This window comes from Larus michahellis, chromosome 9 (assembly GCF_964199755.1).
Source record: "Larus michahellis chromosome 9, bLarMic1.1, whole genome shotgun sequence".
NCBI classification, from domain to species: Eukaryota; Metazoa; Chordata; class Aves; order Charadriiformes; family Laridae; genus Larus; species Larus michahellis.
In genome coordinates, this window is record NC_133904.1 from 8,108,486 (window position 1) to 8,130,280 (window position 21,795).

The 21,795-nt window shown below is 43.4% G+C and overlaps 1 protein-coding gene across 1 annotated transcript in view; it reads left to right on the top strand.

The window, feature by feature from the left end:
• The first annotated feature begins 5,540 nt into the window (after positions 1 to 5,540).
• AGBL1 (AGBL carboxypeptidase 1) overlaps positions 5,541 to 21,795 on the top strand; it is a 298,518-nt gene continuing 282,263 nt past the window's right edge. Inside the window, exon 1 of the mRNA XM_074600621.1 lies at positions 5,541 to 5,776. Within this exon, the coding sequence (XP_074456722.1) occupies positions 5,726 to 5,776 (51 nt within the window). The 5' untranslated portion in view covers positions 5,541 to 5,725. The remainder of the gene's footprint in view (positions 5,777 to 21,795) is intronic.

The window sequence follows — 21,795 nt, forward strand, 5'->3', positions numbered from 1 at the left end:
AAACAGGATGGCACTGAGCCAGCATGCTTCCGTTCCCAGTTTATGAAACAGTTCATGGCTGAATTGATCAACAGCTCAAAGTCTGATTTGCCAAAATACTGCCCATTGTTATTCTAAAAGAGATCCAAAGTGCGTGGAGGTGATGTGAATGCTATTTGAGCCCAGGCTGCAAATGCAGGGTGTGTTTTCAAGCCTGGGTTAACATGTTATTGTAGTGGGTCTCTTTATTTCATTCTATTAATGACCTTATAAATGGTGGAGGTTTTAGGGACCTGGAGACAGAGAATTGGGTGCACCTATGTGAGCGTGCCTATCAGCACTAGTTAGAAAGAACAGTGATGCAAGAAAATATCCTGTGTCATACCTTGACGCAGCGTACCACATATCCACAATAGCCTCCAAAACACCAGCCCCATGCTCTTGTATATCCTATATCCTTGGTCATCATGCTGCTGTAAAAATCATCCGCAGTTTGCCCCTCAGCCAATGCTCCCCAGGCCATTCTGATGTGCAGCGACAAAATGAAAGGCAGGATGGAGAGGGATGTCTCCAGAGAAACAAGACTCTGATTAAACCCGCCTGTTCCCCTCTCTGCCCCAGGCACTCAACACTACCAGCCTCAGATTAAACCAGTGTAACACCAGCAGTTTCCAGTGGTCTGTTTCTGACCCAGAAGATATTAACTTCCCGTCCAGTGGCTGCAAGAGCCTTGGGTCACTTCCAGCACCATCTAAAAATCAATTTCAGTGTCACGACTTGTGTTTTCACTTCCATTTTAACCATTTCACTACTGTAGAAGAGTAAATTATTTCAGGGGGGATGATGTTATTCAGAGGGATAAACCTCTACATAGGCATCACAAATGGAAGATCATCTCTTCGCCACAGTCATATATATTAATTTTGTTTTGGCGATCACTTATGATAAACATTGTGCTTGAATGAAAGACAATGAAAATGAAGGATTTTATAGAGAAAAGAGCATCCAAATAGAAAAAGCAATATTCCCATATTAAAATATATACATTTCTTGGTTACATGTAATTTTGACAGGGGAACTCATTCCCCTATTTAATATAAATGAAACATGGACAATTAACTGGGTATTTTGCACAGTGATATTTCAATTGCATTTCATAAAACTCAGTCTGGCTTTGGAATGAATAATTTATCCAATTAGACTTTTTTTTTCCCTCCCCATTTTTAATGGAACCTGACTGTCCTCTTATCTATCGCACTGGTTTAAACATGGAAATAATCCTATTAGAAACCAGGTGTGCAATGTGAGTGCAAAACCGGCGTCAATTTTTTGAGAGTCAGAAGGAAAATATCCTTAGGTTAATCACGGGTTTCCAAGCTGATTTTCGTTATTTGGATTCCATTTAACGCTAATGTCCAAAAATTGAATGAGTTCTGCTGTTCGTTGGTGCAGACTCTAGACAGGAAATGTGAAGCTTGGCTGTGGCTGTTCACTTTATTCTGATTCTATTGATTCTGGTGCTACATTTGCTGTGTTTAAGTCTTCTTCAGGCTAATTTTGCTTTAGCCTCTAAATTACTTTCAAATGTGATTCAGTGGGGGTTCAGATGGGTAAGAACAGGCTGAATTCTGGTTTGCAGGTGACAGAATCAGTTGAAATGTGAAAATAACACCGGAAAATTTTATTTAAATATGCAAAATTCTTGTACGGGCCTCCCACTTTTAATTTACAAATCAATAATGCTATGGTTGCTAGGTACCTGGCAGAGGACTTCTGTTTTCCTCTCATCAGTTTGTTCACAACAAAAATTTCCGGATTATATCATCCAGGGAGATTTTTAACCTTATATCGTTCCAATGCAATGCTATAGCTGAAATATTATTTTTTTTTTCTGTGTAATGCTTCTAGATGAAGGCTTGCAAATTTTATAGCTGTACAACATCCGCACAAGGAAAACTTCAAAATTTCACAGGTAGGGAAAACATAGGTTTAGACACAGGAACAAGTTTCTGCGGTTAATATATTACTTAGTGTCAGCTGATCCATGGTAATGGTTTCTGCATATGCTCATAAAATGTGAAATAATTGGACTGAGTGCTCTTTTAATGCAGGTAAAATGATCCTGAATTATCTTCCCTTTGCTATGGGCTAAAAGTGTGTACGCATATTTACTGGAGATCAGATGACATCTCTAACTTGTTTGTGTGTCTGAGCCCTGGAGCACAAGAAAAGAAAATTACTGGTCTGAGCTTGTTCAGCACCTGCAGAGAGCCCAGAGGTCCTGCCTTTGTGCTTCTAATCCCCTCTGTCCTCCCCACAAGAACATTAACTCTGTCTCTTGTAGGAAGCTGGAGTCATGAGTTTAATTTTCATTTTGTTTAAGGATCACATAAACCTAAGGGCACAGGGGAAACAACAGTGACATCAATATAAACTAACAAGCGCTGATCTTCAAACTGGGTTGGCAGTGTAATATGAATAGAAAGGGAGAATCTGTATGCTTTACTTCTGGCATTTATCTCAATGCAGGTTTCCTAATTTATTCAGCCTGTGTGTGTTGAGGTGGGGGACCTCCTATTCTTAGAAACTAACAACAAAATTGGAAATTCAACAAAATGTGGAAGTAATGGCTATGGAATAATTAGAGGCCTCTGAGATTTATAGCTGGGAATTTGGTTTCAAAGGTGTTTTGCTGTACATCTTACATCAATGTAAGCATCACTGTCACTTTTGGGGTCTTTCATAAGCATTTTATTTCTTAATCACTCTTCTCGTTGTGTCTTGTTTTCAAATCAAATGCAAGTTCCACACCTTTCTGTTACATTGGTGCTTTCTTGTACTCCCTGGGCACAACCAAGCTAACTACGCCAAAATTTTAAAGAACATAAGAAATTCCTCCCCCACCCAAGCTTTGCTGTTGGTCTTCCCTTCCTCTTGGGTTGACATATTTGCAGTGAAAGTTTTGCAATTGTTTCTAAAGCTTCTTCACACAGAGAGGAGGAACCAGATCACTGGGCTCTGGGAAGGGCTTAGAGAAGCTGGGATCCTTTAACAGAGACATGTGTTTTAGGTAGGGTAGAAAGCTAAATGCTCATCTAGCAAGGAGAGGGGATCACAATGAGATATACATGGATCTGTCCTAGTGCAAGAGGGCTGGGGGATCAGGTTATGTGAGGTGGGAGGGGAGGGGATGCAGGGCATCCAGGCTGCCTGCAGCCGTTGCCTGCTCACATCCTTCAGCTTTCACTGCCTTCTGAAAATCCACGCGGCGGGAATTAATAGTTCCACACAGTTCTAGTGACAGGTACAATTGTCAAAAGAAAGTGAACGAAGCGACAATGTGGAAGAGCTCCTTTAAACAGTTTCTAATTAGCTCTGAAGTCGTTTTCTGACAGCGTACTAATTTGAGGAAGACATAGTGTGTTGGCACTGCTCATAAAACCTATTACCCACCTTCCTACTTCCCAGCCCATTTGAGGACATTGTGCCTGCATTCCCTTGGTTCTCTCCCCTCCTCATATATGATCTGTTATTAGGTTTTACTGAGTCCTGCTGATGTGAAAAAACCCCAAAGCCTTGCCTCAATGTCACTTATCAAGTGTGTTAACTCTTGGAGAATTTAAGACTAGCATTGGATGTTTCCATTGCCTTTAGGATGAATCTTTTTGCAAGGAGGAGAGATCCCTCTGTGTACTTCCTCAACCGTCAATTTTTCAATACCCACAGAGCTCACTCAAAATGGCCAAAAATCCAGTGCTCTAAGGGCAGAACACCAGCTCTCTATCTAAAATATGGTATTTCATGGAGTGTGACAGGTTTTTTTTAATTGAAATCAATAATTTTTTAAAGGAAACTAAAATCTCTGAACCTGAATTTCTATAGGAAAGGAGTCCATATTCTTTTCTTGTTATTCTGCCTAGTTGTCTGTAGAGCATCTTGTCCATCAATCAATGGTCCTCATGGCATTCTCTCTGAATGGACTACTGTATCTCCATAATTATGGCAAAGGTATTTTAATCTGGTTTATTTTATAACTTGGTATTGACATCCTGGGACCCTGGCACACACAGAAACCAAGGAATGTCATGCTTGTGCCACTTGTTCACACATTGCTGGGCTGAGCTGGGGAGGATTTGCCTTACCGTTTGCCTAAAGCACTTAATCAATGAAGGTATTGCAGGGTGTAATGATCATCATGTGAAAATAGTCCTTGGCCAAGAGTGGAGCTTTTTATTCTTAATTTAACTGCTTCTAAGAAGATTAGGGTTTTATCTACAGTCTGTGATTGCTTCATTGACATCAGCAAAGAAAAGTGTGCACACCTTGGCTGTCTAGCATGTCTTAGTGTGGTACTGAGTTCTGTAAACCTCTGCCTTGTGCCCAGAGTCCAAGGTTCATGTTACTGCTTCAAAAATCTTTAGTTATTCATTCAAAGTGGAAAAACTCCTACTGGAGGGACCAAAAAGTTGCAGACCAGAATAAAGTACTTATTTGAGAGGTAAAAGACTGAAATTAATGTCCTCATATTAGAAAGACAAGATCTAACCTTTGCCTTCTGCATATCAAGTAATTGTCTCCACTGTCAGCCTTTGAACCACCCTGGAGTGATGTCTCTCTGGACAAAAAATGCCATTCTGGTGTTATGAAAGCTGAAGTGAAATCATTGCATCCCTGAAAAAATGTTTGTGTTGGACTAATTGACATTTTCACATTGAAAACTGGAAAATCCTCACGTAGACCTCTACTCAACTTCTTTACCTGCTCCTCCTTGTTTACCAAGTCCTTTGGTATCATTCAGCTGTAGCTAAAAGTGGACTCTGTGCCCTCCTAGGAATTCGAGCTACAACTACAACTGTACTACAGCGTGGCTTGTGCCCCGGGCAGTGAACTAGTCTCGGAGTTACTATACTTATAGACAGAGATAGGCATGTGTGACTCACTGTAGTGGCCCTTGGAGCGAATTCTCCCCTAAACTGCCCCTTGCAGAGGTGGCTTTCCTCCCTGGCCTTTGCTGTGCAGCCATGAGATGCCTCTCCGTCGGTGGTCCCTGTCCTGTGGCCACTCATCAGTGCACTGCCTGTGGCCGTAGCAGCTGTGACTTGGGAGAAACTCTGGGCTTGGAAGCCAAAAACCCTCCGTGAGCCTCGGTGAACTCGCTCCACCTGTCCCTCATGCCGAGTGTATCTTCCGTTCGTTGTCAGCACTCGTTAAGACTGAGGGCATCTCTCTTGCTCGCTCTGCCTTCCCCATGTCTCCAATTTCACTGGAACAGAGTCAAACGGAGAGGAGTCCACGCAGGGTCTGGAACGGATCAGCAGGTCAGCTGGGAATGCCTGTCAGGCAGCCAGCGCGCTCCCTCCCTTCTCCCTGGCTTTCTTTGAGGTTTGTAGCTCTTCTGCTTTCTTGTTGCTATTGCCACCCTCCCCACACTCCCCCTGCCACACACCAAGCACCCAGACCTTTCCTGAGCACTTTACTTAATCCCCGGGATTCTTTATATAGGAATTAATCTTCTCGTCACAGTGGGAGAGCTGGGAGGGAGGGGGTACATTTATCTCTCCTGCTGAGGTCTAGAGTTGCATTGCTGTGATTATTGGTGGTAGCAGTGTGCGTGTGGCTGGGGATCTGCGTTTAGCTTCTTCGTTTCTTAAACGGCACAGGGGCAGCAGCAAGGCAAGTTGGCAGCTTGGCTGTCTAGCTGCATTGTATCTGCTGCTAGAAAGAGGGAGTGTGAGTGGGGAGCAGCATGGCAGAACAAGAAGCTAGTGGCTTGCAAGTCCTTCTCTCCACCCTCCAGGTAAGAACAGCTTGAACTAATGAGAGAGACACTTGGGCTTGTTTTCCTCTTTAATCCACCAGCAGCGACTTGTTGGGCTGACGTTGCTCGTATGAGCTCTCCGCTGGCTTGTCTCTAAAAGCATCAGCATGCAGGAGTCCCGACCTGCACCTCCCACCCTAAAAAGCCCTTTTATGAAATGAAGTTTCACTATTTGGTGATGAGCGCCGGCAATTACCGCTATGCATCAATCACCAAGCCCCGTCCGAGGGCAGAGCCTCGGCTCCCGAGCTCTCACTTGCGTTCGGCGGGGGAGTGAGGGAGGTGTGAGGAGGAACCGGCTGCTTCACAATGAATGGGACCTGACAGGGCTGTCAGTCTGCGAGCGAGGCAAGAACCAGCCGCGCACGCCGCCGCTCTGAGCGCTGAGGGGGGCGAGTAAACAGATCTGCCTGGAAGCAGCCAGTTCCTCCCTGTCAAATTGTCTTCACCAGGACCCTTAAGCGCTCACAGGGAAGTGACAAAAACTCTTGAGGCTGAGATCGGCAAGGCGCTGGCGTTGGGTCTGCTCAGTAAATGCTCTGGAGGAGCAGAGGGAAGGGAAGTGTCACAGTCCAGGATCTTGTTGGAGAAGCTTGGCCACAGGAGGAAGGAGAGGTATCTCTTCCTCTGCCTGTAGGCAACCCTCTTGGTTCTGTTTCCCCCAGCACGGATGCACTTCTCCTGGTCTAGCAGGAGAAGATATCTAAGCTGAGGCATGAGCTGCCCTGTGAAATGGAGTGTGTGTTTTGGGAGGGAACCTATGCTTTCATGAGCCACCGTTTCGCCATGAGGGGTGGGTGGGAATTGCTTTGCCAAGACAAGCTGCTTGCATAAAAAGCAGCTTTTTGAGAGCTATGGTGAAATGCCAGTTGTCTGTACTTCTCGGGTGCTCTGAGCCCCTGTGTGTGGCTGTGCTGATGTGGGTCAGAGCCCCACAGGGACGGGAGTTCCACATCTCGGGCAGCAGCAGCAGCATCCTCTGACTGCTACGTGTGTTGTCAAAACCTCCCACACTCCAGAAGCAGAAAATGAGGGATAGGGTGTGTAGAACAGACTTACCCTTCTGGATGAGCCCAAGGATTCATGTCTCCCACCATTGCGTCTCGGAAGGTTTCTGTCACCAGCCGCAAGTGTGTAGGGAAGGTTATAAAACCCCAAGAGACGTAATTGGCTTCAAAACTATAGTTGTGGGGGCTGATCAGCCTTGACATTTTTATCCAAGCTTACGTAACTGTCAACAACTTTTATTTCTCATATCATTGTCAAACCCTGGTTTGCCCTCTGTGGTACCCTGTGGCAGTGAGTTCTGCAGGTAAACTGGCACGCTGTAGAAAATTGTCCTGTTGTCCTTTTTTTTGGCACTGTATCTGGCCTGCGCCTATGTTCTTACAGCTTATCTAATACATGTTTTGTACTAGATCATGTTCTTGCTGTATCCAAGTTATAGTCCTCTCCCTATTTGGATAAGTGTGAGCTGAGCGTACATCTGCTTTTTCTTATGCTCTCTAACACTAACAGTCCTGGTGCTCTCTGCATAGTCTGGGAACAGAGCTGGACAAGGCCCATGATTAAATTGGAAGCTGTAGCTTAATCAGGTATGTGATTCATTGACAAAGCTACATAGAGGGCTAGATTAGAAATAGGAACACCACAGGTGAAACAGGTGGTGGTATTGGTAAAATTGCAAGGTAGTGCAGCATTCATCTCCAATATTACAAAATCTAACCTTGGTACAAGACTCTCATTTCCAAAAATTCTGTATTCACTTAGAGAAGAGGAAAAAGCTTTCTTCTTGTATCTTCAGGTAGATAGAGAGGTTTGAGTGTTAGAGGACAGAAAGCAAAATGCCGGTATATTCTGATTCCCCTCCTTCCCTTACCCCTACCCAAAACTCTGCAATGCCATCACCTATCTCTGCTACAAAAACCAGGTGATAAAAAAGACCTTTACTTGTCACAGTTGGAAAGCACTGGCCTGGGAAAGAATAACTTTTGTCGATGTTTGCATTTGCTGATTAACATCTCTCCACACTTTGTTATTTTCTGCAACAGCTGTCCAAAACATGGTTGCTTTGTTTTTGTGTCCTGCTGGATTGTCAGTGCTGGTTCATATTCTTTTACTGGGCACGAAGAACATGTCTGCTACATACAGCAGGCTATTCTGCAGGATAATACTGAGTATTTTTAATTTCTGTTAGCACCTAATACTGCTTTGTATGCTGAAAGCTTTCAGGTGAAGATTGAGGGAACGTTCAGACACCAAAACAGTATTTATAAACCTCATAATAAAAACATCCTTTCTCCTTCAGTCACTCACACACGGCTAAATTTCTACCTCACTTCCAAGCACCATCACAGATTATTATTCTCAGTTGGAGCAATGTCCCCACCTGAGATAGGGTCTATGACCTTCAGCCAAGGGAATGGTCTATGCCATCTCCTCCTGGCATAGACTCTTTTACTCCTACTCTCACAGCCTGGCTTTGGTAAGGACGGTTTCATGCAGAACAAAACGAGAACAACATGCACTTTGTAGCTGAACTCCTGCTCTAGTCAAGGAAAGAAACACATTTGGTTTCTGAGCTCTTCCAAACTGTTCTCAGTGCAGCGAAGGAGCGTCATCCTCCAAAGACAGCTCAAACCCCTGAAAGCACAACGTATTACAGATGTTCTGAAAAGTGACAAGATGAAAAGCAAAAACTGCTTTCAAAGCGCAGCTGCATTTTGTCACCAAAATGTCACTGCAGGGAAGACGTGACATTTCAGATCTCTAGGTAAAAAGCGCTTCATTGCTTACAAGGTGCAGCTTTAAAATGTGAATTTCTGATTTAAGAAAAACCTCTCCCTATCTCACAGGTTTTGTGTCAGTATGGCAGAGCTGAGCTCTTTGGAGTTTATTACTGTAGTTTCTCATTTTGCTTCTAACCCTGTTACCACCTTCTTCACTCTCTCTTCTTGACTCTCCCCCTGCAACGTGCTCCTACAATTATCAGTTCTGGTCCCTCTGGCTTGGAGAGTGCTACCCGGTTCTGTTCCCATCTCTTACTGCATGACATCGACCTCCTCACCTCACATCCAGCTCTGCTCCGTCATTCATACACAGACAGTGCAGTACCTAGACCAAGGCTGGGATGGTTATTACTCCTCACCCTACTCCCCAGCCACAGCATAGCAGAAATAAACATCTTCCCTATGTACAGTTTACGACCATGGAAAAAAGTCTAACATCCCATTTTACAGGCAGCCTCCCTAATGCAAAATCCCAGAGAGATTTGGGATTAGATCTCTTGTTTATTTTAATGCCAGGAGGAAGTATCTGGGTGCTAGTTAAAAACAGCTGTTAGTTGCTAAGCAAAACAACAGAAAACTTAAGCCAGCACCTTTCATTGTGTCCCAGACTATTGAATCCCTTGAGAATGCAGAGCATCCTAGTTCCTGCTGCTGGGTGTCCTGACCCTCATCTCACTCCATCCTCTCTCCATTTAGATAAATAAGAAGCATTTTGATTCTTCCCTTGCTTTCTCCCTGCTCTCTTCCTCACTTGCCAGGCCCAGATGTGAGCCTGCCTTGATTATCCCTGAGAATATCTCCTTATTCCATGGCATCGTACGTGTTGCCTGAGAACTCCCAGATTTCCTGTTGGCTCTCAGCATGGTTTTCACATGCTTCTCGAAGCCCCAGTCCCTGTTCACATGTTTTGCAAAGCTAGCAACCCCTGGGGCTGTTGGCAGATCTTTGGCTCAAACTGTGTCCTACTATGTCAGACCGCACAGGTTCCCAAATGCTATGGTTCAAAAGGAAAGAGGTGAAAATCTTACGTATCAATGGAGGATGTTGTTTGTGTACAGGGACTCCTCTCTGAATGGCTGTGGTCCCCAGCAGGGAACAGATACAGGTTCCACTGTTTGCTAACTTGAACCTCTCTGCTCCTTTGCGCTGCCGCTTCCGAGCTGTTTTGCTGGCTGGCTGACAAGGCAGTTCTATTGTTATCCTAAAGACAAGTGGGAAGATATCTGTGCTGCTCCAGCGACAATGAATATAAACGCATTTTGCAAAACACTTTTGTCTCCTCTGCATCCTTCCTCTTATTCTGCCAGCAGAGCTGCTGAGGTGCCTGGCTTTGAGCAAAATAGATGCAAAAATACCAAGAACTGCTCAGCAAGTGGAATGCCCACTGGTTTGGGTTGGGGATGGAGGAGCTCGAAGTTTGGATCTGTGTTTTTGGGAGCCCAGCTTGGCAGGCAGAGCTTAGTGGAATAGCCTGAGAGGGAACAAAAATCAACTCAAAACCAGATGGCCATGTTTATGTGGTTCATTAACTGAGTTTTACTGAGATTGTTGTACCTAAAGTGAACAGCAGTGGACTTAGTGTCCTCCTCTTCCATACAAAAAATATTCTAGCTTTGGAGCAGCAAAAGTAGTGGAGTTAGGGCAGTGAGACACTCTACTGCAGGGTTCAAAGGGAAACCCTTCACAGGGAAACACTGAGTGCTCCAGCAGCACTGTCCTGTCTCTACTGCTGATGCTTCTTAGGCTGCATGAGCCTATTTTCTGCTTTAACTGTGGAAGAAAAGGAATAATTCTCTGCAAACGACCCTGTAGAGACAGTTCAGGCCTTCACCACAGCTTTCAGGGTCACTGCTTGTTCTTCCCACCTCAGCTGTCATCTCCTCCCTGTCCAAGGAGAACCTAAAGGTAACCCCGAACTCTTCCCTACAATTCCTGGCTCACCACCATGGGGCACTGCTAAGCAAGAAAGAAGAAAGGAGGTTGTCATCCACGCATTAACCCCGAATTCCTGACAGGCCGCAGAAGAAATATTAAGGTTTGGTGCCCTTGTGAATCAGTGCAGAACACTAACAGCCCTCGGAGGAAGCTGAGGCACATCTTGGACTCCGCTGAAACCCTTCCACCGGCCGAGTGGGGACCATAATTTCACTCTCTGTCCCCGGGCTGGTCGCAGCTGTTTCTCTGAGTGCACTGCCAGCTCCTCTGAAAATGCCTCCAGTTGGACTCTGCAGAGTTTCCTGCGACTGCATTAATGAGGATTCGGGACCTCGGGGTGCAAAATGTACGCAGAGACTGATTAGAGCAGCAGCAACTATGGCTGGGCTGAGCAAGAGAGAGTGTTGCAATCTGAGTTGGAGCAGAACTTTATGTTGAACAAGGAAAGTGGGCTTCAGTTTGTCTCCTGTTGTCCCTCCTGCTTACCTAGGATTTTGAGGACAAATGAGATTGTGTCATGAAGAGACGTTGTGTCATGTGTCATGATTGTGTCATGAAGAGACCCCTTTCTCCCTTGCTGCAGAAACGCAAATGCGGCAGGATAGCCTTGTCGCTAAATCAGTTGAATGCGGGCCTGGAGAAATGGATTATAACCCCCTGCATCTGAGTTAATCATGTCTAACATGGCTAATAAGCCCACCATGCCTCACATCAGCGTTTGAGAAATCAGGCAATGAACATTGGAAAAAAAATATCTGAATTTCTGGTGACAACACAGTAAAAAAAAACCCGAGGAGCAAATTAATAATTCGTTCCCTGTGCAGGGCTTGGATTCCACAAAATAAATAATGCACAGAACCACATGCTAAATGATGACAACAAAAAGCTATATGGGGTGGTTTTCCAGGCAGCAGGCACTGTTCATCCTGAAGCAGAAGTTTTGTGAAATAAAGCAAGTTGGCATGAAATTTAAAAACACGGTTACTCCAGGGGGCCAAACGAAACAACTTGAACACTTTAAAACTGGTGCTTCTTAGCTGTTGAGGGCCTGACCTTGCACTCACGGCCAGGCTGTTTAAATTAGACTATTTGGATGTAATATAATGGCAAATTATACCACGTCAAGCAGCTTTATATTGTGTGTTTCTGTACAACTGCTGCATTATGGACACAAACACACATGAAACTACATTATGTAAGGAGGCATATGCATTTGTTTAAAATATTTCTCTTTCACAGATATTCTAAAAATATATTCAAATGCATCTGCTTATTTATTTGTAAGTTAAGAGTAATTATTGGTGGTTATCTAGCTTCCGTAGGTGTTTTACATGCCTACAGGTATATTTATATATTACATCAATATTTTCATATCAATGGAAATTTTCCACCTTCTCCTTTTCTCAGGCTTCAATAATTTCCCTCTGTGAAATATATGAAAAGAGATGTTTCCGTACAGAGAGGTGTTTGCTTGAATAGATCTTGCTTGTGCCTCTTTGTATAGCGTAATCTTATTTTCAGTGTATTATATTGCATTTTGTTGTAATGACTTAGAGATCTTTTCAATCCATTTTTCTGTTCGATGCATTGGTCCAGTCCTCTTGGCTTTATAATGGGGAAAAAAACGTCTGTGGTAGAAAATATGTTCATGGATATCTTTGAATTAAAGTTTACTACATTACATTTAGCAAAAAGCACAAGAAAGTTACTTGTATTGAAAAACACGTGGGCTGATAATCATTAACTTTAGCATTGTTTACTGACACCAGCAGAGAGTTTACCGATGTGTGTTAACAGGAAGAAAAACATTTCATAAATATACCAGAAATTTAAGAGACGGGGAGGGATTTTCTGTCTCTTCGTCTGCGATAGCAGGGTTGAAAATTGCTCCTGGAGCTTTTGCTATCATAGGGATTCTGCCTCTGCGCGATCATTCCTATTTGTGCCAGGATAGGTGACACAACACATATCATCATTGCTCTTGCGATGAAATTTGGGGGCATTTATGTCTCTAGAAGTGCAGGTAAAACTCCTCCTTCCACAGGGCTCCAGGAGCAGTCAGTAGAAGTGCAGAAGTAAGGCAGTGTTTGCTGGTAGCTCCTCGTGGAATGAGCCATGCTCCTGTGGAGAGGCGGCCCTTTTCTGTGTATGTTACGGTCAATGTATGGACACCTGAGAACTTCAGGGTTTCACATGTCTTTGAAAACCCCAAATCCATAGACATACCATGTGCCCACATATGTCATTGGGCTCTGCCAGACTCCAGCCCCGTGACTATGTTCTTCTCACCAGACCAGGATGTAAAATAATTCCCTGTTGCCTTTCCCTGTTCTTTTAATAAGCACTTGTCTCACAGATAGTCTATTTGCACCTGTTTGCCTACAAGGTCCGATGGGCCATAGGATAGAAGTGCTGATCCACAAGCTGGGCCGTTCTGCGTGCTGGGCTTGCTGCTCATCTCTGCAGGAAAGGATGAGGAGCTGTGATTCTCGGGCAAAGCAGGCTGATTTTGGTCCCCAGGGGATTGTGGGAATGTGCCTGGAAATTGGTGAGACACACGCCTTGAGAGGAAGCTACAACCTTCTCTAGGGAGACTCAGAACAGTTCAAAGCAACCTCACCACACAGTCATCCTTCTCCCCACTGACAAAACCAAGTTTGCTGCTGGAAGTGAGGAATGAGTGTTAGAGGGAAGCCATATGGTATGTTCTTGTCCAACTAAATTGTCCAGCTCAGTTGACGTACTGGTGGGTCATCAGTCCCTGCAATCCTGAAAGCTATGTGCGCAACAGAAAGCACTACTGTGCTGCTGTTTCACAAGAGACAGTTTAATTTCAGAAAAGACAGTTTAATTAAAGATGACTTTGAAACAAGAACATGATTCCAAACCACCCTCAAATATGTCTAGACGTTTTCTGTTATAATTAAAAAAAACCCAACCAAACAACCAACAACTGTTTTTTTCTGATTGATTCAACTTTGTGAGAAGTTGACCCAAATATAGTCTAGGTGCATTCTTCGGGTGAAGATTCAAATTTCCAAGAACTGGATAATCCTTTGCCTTTTCATACATGGAAAACAACTTAGTACAGTTTTGGGAAGGAAAGTATAATGTGATGAAGAATGCCCCTTTAAAATAAGGTCATTCTCCACAGGTCAATGGACACACACCACATTCATATCCATGACTTAGTACTTCCTTTTGATCTTTTGCACTGTTATGGCCTTTGTTTTACTGAGTGGAGACCTACCATATTATAAAGAAATCATGGTTTCAGAGTGAAGAATTTGTCATTGATTTCATAAGATGTCTTCTAGAGAGGACAAAGATAACATCGTAGAGACCCTTCTGCCCACAGGCACTACTAAGATACAGAAAAGAGAATGAATGTTTTAGACCAGCTATTGATTGATGGAATAACATCTGCTTGATAAGAAATTCCCTGAGCAAAGCTAAACCTCCTTCCCTTAGGGGTTTTAGAGAACAATGTTGGGTTTTTTCTCCTCATGATCTGTTCTCCTGGAAGAACACAGCCTTATTTTCAAAAGGTGCTGTAGGTTGAGGTGGAATTAATGAGAACAGCAAAACTTTCATTATGATTCTTATTAGAAAATTGAGTAATTCTGACATGGAAGTGTCCTGTGGGAGAAATAACTGCTCTACCAAAGACATCTTGGCTTTTTTCCCCCTTTTAACAAGTGACGCTTTGAAACTAAACCATACATTTTTCTGACACTAGAGCCATGGAAGCACTGCAGCATTGTGTTGTACTGCAATCAACTACTGTGAAGCCTTTTATGCACATTAATTTTTGGTGTAATTTACAGGCGTAGACTTCCCACTGGGCCCAATGGATATTTGATCCCTGTAGTAAACAGAGACAGACTTTTCTCCCCTGGGCCCATCTGCTCCACTGCACTCTCTGCTACCTATTCCCTTTGTTCAAAAGAGAGAATGATGGTGTATTGACAGCTAAAACAGGACTCCTGGGATTTATTCTCAGGACCGTTACAAACTCCCTCTATCAAACTCATTTAATGTCTGTACCTCCAGATTTCTCCATTTGGTCAGTAAATGGAGATAAAACTCGTCTGTCGAGTTAGGGCAAAGGGAGTTTTAGTTCACATTGTTTCCCAAATCAAAGGGGGGAATAACTGACTCCATGAGCAGACAACGCTCATGCAGCCTGGGTGAAATCAGTGCAATGCCTGTCATTCTCTGCCATCCTCTGTTGTTTTTTTTTTTTAATGTGATTCCTGCTAAAAGGCCAAAGCAGCAGATTTACACTGAAGATAAGGCTGGCCCTCCATTTTACTCAGGATTAACCTGGCAAGCAGGAGCGTGACAGGGAGAGAAAGAGATCCTTCCATAAGCAGTTCGTTTGGCATGGTGAATGCCCACCTGTCTGCACTGCAAAGGAGGGGAGGGGGGAGAATGGTCCACCTGACCTTTCCCTATGATTAAAATGCTGATCTAATGAAGTCAGAGGAACAAACTGAACTGCCTCTTTCGACCCTCCATTTTTCCAGGAATAAATCAGTACCATCCACATGGAGACAGTTTCTGGAGAGGCTAGGGGAAAGCAGCACTATGGCCCTGATTTATCTGGCCTCCTCTTTGGGAAAATCTCCTGTATTTGAGTGGCCTCTTGCCCCACTCTAAAGTTCTGCAAGTGGGGGAGAGAGCTGAAGATAACAAATCAGAAAGACAACATGTGCCTGGCTCTGTTTTTCTTTGACAATCTTTCTTCCAATAGGGCTTGGGTCATTTGATCTCCTCATAATGCACAGGGATTTCAAGGGGACAGCTGGAAGCAGAGATGCATTGAAACGACTTGCTCTCTTAGATGAAAACCATGCTTATTAGCAGTTTGTTTCAAAAGCTCCAGCAGCAGCGGCTATATCTCCCTGACTGCAGACTCTGGAAGGTTTTGTCTAAAAGGTGGTTTTCTGAGTGTCTGGCTGATCACAGAGATGGAAATCTTCCTAGCTGAGTTCCCCTGATATGTCCTAACAAAGCCTGTGGAGCACTGTTAACACCAGCAGGTCTCCCTGAGAACATGCTTAAATGAAATAGGACACAACAATTACTTTTTGGTGGTCTTTCCATGCTGACAGTGGATGCAGGCATCAGAGGTAGACTCTGACATAGACCAAATCTCCTACTGGGTATTCACTGAAGAATTCACCTTTCTCTCAGAGATCAGTACACCATGACATCAAGACTGTATTTGCTCAGATCTCGGTGAGGCATGTGTCGGTCTATGGAGATCTCACAGGTCCCTCCCCATTGTTGTGCCAGCAGCAGAGGAATGCATGGCTCATGCCAATGGTTCCCTCTTTTTGGAAGAGTCACGCTATCCCATGTTCAGCCTGTTCCTATTTAAAAGTGTCTCAGTAGAGACAGCCCATGGAGTTTGGTTTGGTGAAGTCCACAGGGTATCTCAGTAGACTGAAGCTAAACAGTGTGTAGAGGATGGCACATCAGGGGACACCGTGCTCCTTGCCAAGAAGTGCTGGGCCAGTGCTGCTCCTTGGACACCCACGGGCACAGAAAGTGCTGGAATTTGCTCTGCTGCAGAAGCACCACAGTCTTGCCACACAAAGGCGCCAGTAAGCATAAGAGCTCTCACACATCTCTCCCTTTGCAGTGTCCCTGATCTCCATTAGCCTAGATCTCAGCTCAGGAGTCTCTGAGAGGAGAGTGAGCTCCTATTTTTAAATTTAACTCCTGTCATGTCTTCCTGGAGCACAAATGCAGCAGTGAGCTCATTCACTGAGCTAATAAAATGCCTTTTAGCTTGACTGACCAGCACTTAGTTTGCAAGTGCTTCTGAGCTACTGAACTGAAGTAACAAGGGCTGAATAAAGCCCCAAACATGTCTCCCTTTGACATGGTGGCATTGGTGTGCTGCTGCTGGGTGTCTTGCACAGGGTGTAGACTAAAGATAATAAAAAGCTTTGTTACCATCTGGATGGAAAACGACATACCCCTCTCATACCTTTTAAAAACTTGGCAGCCTTTTCAGAGAACTGCGGGCTTTGCTTTTAGGAGATTGCTGTTTAAATCTAGATAGATGGATCTCAGCAATGTAGTTAGACAGATGTTCTGCTTTACATTACTAGTAATAATACTTTGAATCATTAGAATTTCGAAACAGAGTTTGCTATTCATTATGGATGCCGAGTTTCGTTTGTTGTTTGATTTTTCACTTAGACTGGATGGGAAAAATAGGTTCATCATTTTCACTTTCAGGTTCCATCTCTTAAGAAAATAAGCTGTGACTAACAATAGTTACTAGTGGTTTGTCTCCGCTACCCATACCTCAATCATCATTATTAAGTGTTGATTGATTAAAGGTATTTTCATTGCTGTTCCAGAAAGCACTTTTGAAAGTGGGGTAGATTGACACTTATCTTGGCAAGAGAAAGGACTGGTGTTTTTCTAAACCAGAACGTACTTTATACTGATCCTTTTGTTCAGCCTGTACGAGCCGATGTCAGACCAATGCGTAGCAAATGGGCGTGTTAGCACTGGAATATAGAGAGAGGCCCAGTCTGAACAGAGCGTTATCCTAGGCAAGTGCCAGGGCAGACTGAGAGTAGGCATAGGGACTCTTGTGGCTTTCTTGTGCTTAGCCGAAGCAGGAACATCACAGAGAAGGCAGGGATAGCAGCATCTTCATTATGGCTATTTATTTCCACCTGCACATACTCACATTTGCGGTAGTATTCAAAATCTGTGGTTTCATTAAAAGGCAAGTGCATCTGGAAATTTTCCAAGGATCTTCCAGACTCACTTGTACTTTGAGAAATGTCATTGCTTGAAAAAAAACTTTAATTCCCAATTACGCTGCTTCTTTGAAAGACTGAGTGTTCTCTGGACTGACACCCATAAAATCTCACAAAGACAGATAGTAGCATATTTCATGCTGCTCTTTCATCGTTAGTAGGGGAAAAGCAACCTACAGCTGAATGGAAAATACAGATCCTTCCTATCAAGTTTGGGTGGCAGTTGTGTTAAGTAGCTGTAACGGAGTGGCTTTTGAAAGAAACATTAATATTTTAAAATAGTTCAGTAGCAGTTAAAGTAATAAAAAATATAGGACTAAATCCAAGAAACAGCAATAAACAGTAGGTGCTAACATGCATATAGAGATCATTGTGCAAGAATGCTTAATGCCTTACAGAAACTTATTAGGAGAGTGAAAGACACATGCTAGGATAATTTTGGCATTAAAATAAAAATAGATTAAAAAGACGAAAAAAATGAACGATATAACATTAAATCCCATCACAATCTTTAGGTGTCATAGGTAACTTATTGTGGAATAAGAGATGAAACCTGAGAGAATTTATCTGCAGTAGAAATTACAGAAAGAACATTAGAAATATTCAAAAGAAAGTCTAAAAGCCTTTTGCAGAATATCACGTGTTTTGATTTATCTCAAAGTTTCTTCATTCTTTTAAAACTTCCAATTTGACAGAAGCATTTTAAGGTTATATAATAATGTGTTTTACCACTGGTTCTGCATAATGAAGTAATTGCTCTATTAGAGATGCATTAGTGAGAGGAGCAAGTGACACAAAAGAACTTTGTATCAGGAGGAACTTCTGAACAAGGACAATCTTTTCTTTGAGAACATAGAGAGAAATCTGGCATGAAAAGAAAGAAAGAAGGAAAGAAAGAAAGAAGGAAAGGAAGGAAGGAAGGACGGAAGGGAGGGAGGGAGGGAGGAAGGTAGGAAAGCAATTTACTTTGACAATGGTGTCCAGACATCGCAGTCTATCAGGGCATAATTCCTGCAGATATCTGGATGTGAATACATTTTATTAGTGTGACGCACTAATGGTGTGGCACAGACATGATGAACAACCTTTCTTCAAAGTTAGGTGAAACACCTTGGAGTCGTTGTGACATAGCAGGTAAAACATCCGTTGGAAAAGGGTCAGGTCATGGTCTATGTACCTCTTAATTCCTGTATGGATGAATCAAACGTAGCATCTCCATCATCCTTCCCAAGGATGAACTGTTTCATAGATAGGGCTAGGACTCACGGGTGGTGAGTAACCCTTTTTTCTCCCAGTCTGGCATTAGGATTCCTTGCAGGGGATAAGTCTTTTCTGCTGCATTTACTCCTGGGAGGTTGGGAGGAGAAGACAGATCTCAGGCAAGGAAATTTTTGAACCCCCCACAAACAAATGGAAGTAAGTGTGTGATTGAAAGCTGTAATGCTTCTGTTGCAGACAATGTTTCTGCTTCATTTTATTGGAATAGCTATCTGGGCTCTGCCACCAATCCTCTTAGGTATTGACTAAGTGAATTTCTCACCACAAGGTGATATTTCCCACCAGGAAAATAAGGGACAATGAATCTGATCTTCTTGATGAGGGATGCAGTGGGGCAGGTGTTAATTAATATTTGTGAAGAAATCTGTGATCCTGTGATGAAAGGTGTTATGTTAGTGCAATTTATTGCATTAAATATAGTAAGATTCCTTGGCACAGATGATTTCCACCATGTTATTCACCAAGTTATTTTGGCTAGAGATCAGCTCAGGCCAAGCTGTTATCTCTCAACACCTTCAGTGTTTTGAAGACATTCAGATAAAAGTTTGGAATTTGCCCATTTCTGCTTTGAAGCAGTTTAATTCCACAGGGTGTAGCATGTACCCTTCAAAAAGAAACCCTGAAGCTCAAGGAACAGAGCAAAGTCCTGAAATTGTCTTTGAGGCCCTACTTCTGCCCAGTCACCTGGATGAGCTGCTGTCCATTGCGAAGGCTGTGTAATCATTACACCCAACAGTGATCTGGTGTGTTATTGAAAAAAATGTTGCAGGTTATCCCACTCAAGTGCAAAAAAGGATGAGAAAAAACATACCTTCAGGTCACCACAGGCCATAAAAAAAGCCACCCACCTGATTGCAGCAGGCCAGAGAGTGGGACCTTTTTTTTTATGAGTATTTTCTATATTCCCTGGTATAAAATCTACAGCTGCTGCTTTGGGTTGATGCATGGAAGCATCAACAGGAATGAAAATGGCTGGTGCTTGGGTAAACGAGGTGCTCACAATGCCTCATAGGGGCGTGCAGGAGCCAGCGAGAGGGACTCGGCTCTAAGGCTTGGGAACAGGAGCAAGAACTTGTCGGGCCACGTGTCTCATTCTGGGAGGCCCCTTGGCTGCCCTGTGTACAGTTGGAGGGCTACGTGATCCCACACAGCTGCGAACGCCTTTCTCGCAGGATTATAGAGGTCACTTGGGACACTACCCGAGCAGCAAGGTCCTCCTCGCCGAGGCTTTAAATAGCCCTTTTCCCTTCCAGGTCTCCTTTGAGTTTCCTGGCTTGCTCTGGCCTATCTGACTCCTGAGGAGAGGATATCCAGATTCGGCCAAAGAAATGCACTGTTTACCACCGAGGATGGTGACGTCTGTGGCAGCGCTGAGGACAGCTGGATGGGTGTTTTGGGATCAGGGACAAGAGGACCATAACTTCTTAGGATCCTTCTAAAGCAGGATGATAGCAGTATTGTAACAAAGTGCTTCAGTAATAACAAAATTTAGCCTGTAATCACTTTAATTTGAATACTCTCTTATTCTAAGGTTGGCTAGTGAAATTTCAGCTATCTCTGAACCCTTTTTTTCCCCTCAGAAATAATGATTTTTTTTTTTCCTAAACATCCGTGCATCCAATACTGTTGATAATAACCTTCCGACAAGAAGAAATCACAGTTAGCTGGCTGAATATTGAGGCTGAGGATGGGAGTACACAGGCAATAAACTCTCCAGGGTATTTTGCTCTCTTATTTAAGTGTGAATTTTTAGCTCCTCTTAAATTAGAAAAAGCAATTTACTCTGACAAGGCACAGAATGTAAGGCACCGAACCTGGCTTCACAGTTATTGTGAGACTGGATAGTCAGCTGTGAGAAGAAGATATCCAGCTGGCAAATCCATAATACCACCGGTGAGTGGCTGTGCCCAGCAGTTGGGTCCGGTACTCACCTCTGCCTCGCTGGTGGCGAAAGGGAGTCTCTGATTTAAGCATTAACACAATTATTAGCAGCCCAATGGTTTCTAGAGGTCTCATGAGGGAGTGAGGACTGATGCCGCTTGGCCCCTAACCTAGTCCTGATTTTAGCTGGTGTTAATTTTGCACCAGGATTTCTCTTCAACAGGCTTTGAGTGCAGAGAGTGGGAAATCTTACTTGCAGATGCAAGTCTCATTACACAGACAGTTAGGCTTCTGACTGCTGCTATTTGTGTGAGCAAATTTATTAAGGGTAAGAGAAGAAAGAAGGATGTATTTTGAACACATCAAATCCTGCTTCCCTATTTAGAAACAGGCTATTTAAAAACAAACAAACAAACAAACAAAACAACCAACCAACCAAAAAAACTCTAGAACTGGACACCTCTTTAAAAAAACAGGTCTGGAAGTTTGTTAGCCCCGTGCAGTGATAGCGTTTCTTTAAAAACAGGCCCGTTTTGTTCTTTTTTCTAAGCAGTCGTACAGCTTTGTGAGACTATATTCAACAATTAATTTAATAGGAGTATTGTTAGAAATCATCTTATCCATTGTCTTGCAGGAGAGACTTCTTTACTTTTGCATTTATTATTTTTGTAAGTGGAATAACAGCTTTGTATTTCTTTCCCCAAATAAAATATTTATTAGTAAATATTGCGCCGCACAAATTAATGCCGCTTGATTTCTTTCTGGGCATCCTCCTTTTTTCAGCATTGATGCTTACACTCACAGTAAACACTCTTAGTATTTTGCATCTCTCATTTGGAGAAACACCTGCCTTTGGGCAAAAGACATGAAAGCCCGAGAGCTACACAAAAGGCTGAGTTTACGGGAAATCTTTGTTTTAAGCTGGTGGTAAAAGGGGAATTGCACTGATAGCTGCTGTCCTTCAGGTGGGACAGGAAAAATCCCACCTCTGTTGGCTCTTCAGATCTTGCAGAAAACATCCCAGGAGACTTCCCTGACGAAACGAGATTACCTGTGACTGTGGCTTAGTTGCAATTTTATAATCTTGCCTTGAGTAAATAACAGTTTGTCTTGGCGTGTTCCCAGGAACAGAAGGGGACAGGCACTCCTTCCCTGCTTAATCATGGGTCAGCAAAATAACCTGAGCTGCCAGTCAGAAGAAGGATCTTGGGATCAAGCTGTTGTCCTCCAAACCCCATGTCACCAACTAATCACTTGCTGTAACGTATCAATGACTATGCGTTGGGGTATTTTTTTATTTCTGGCTTTCTCTGTCTTCCTGCTG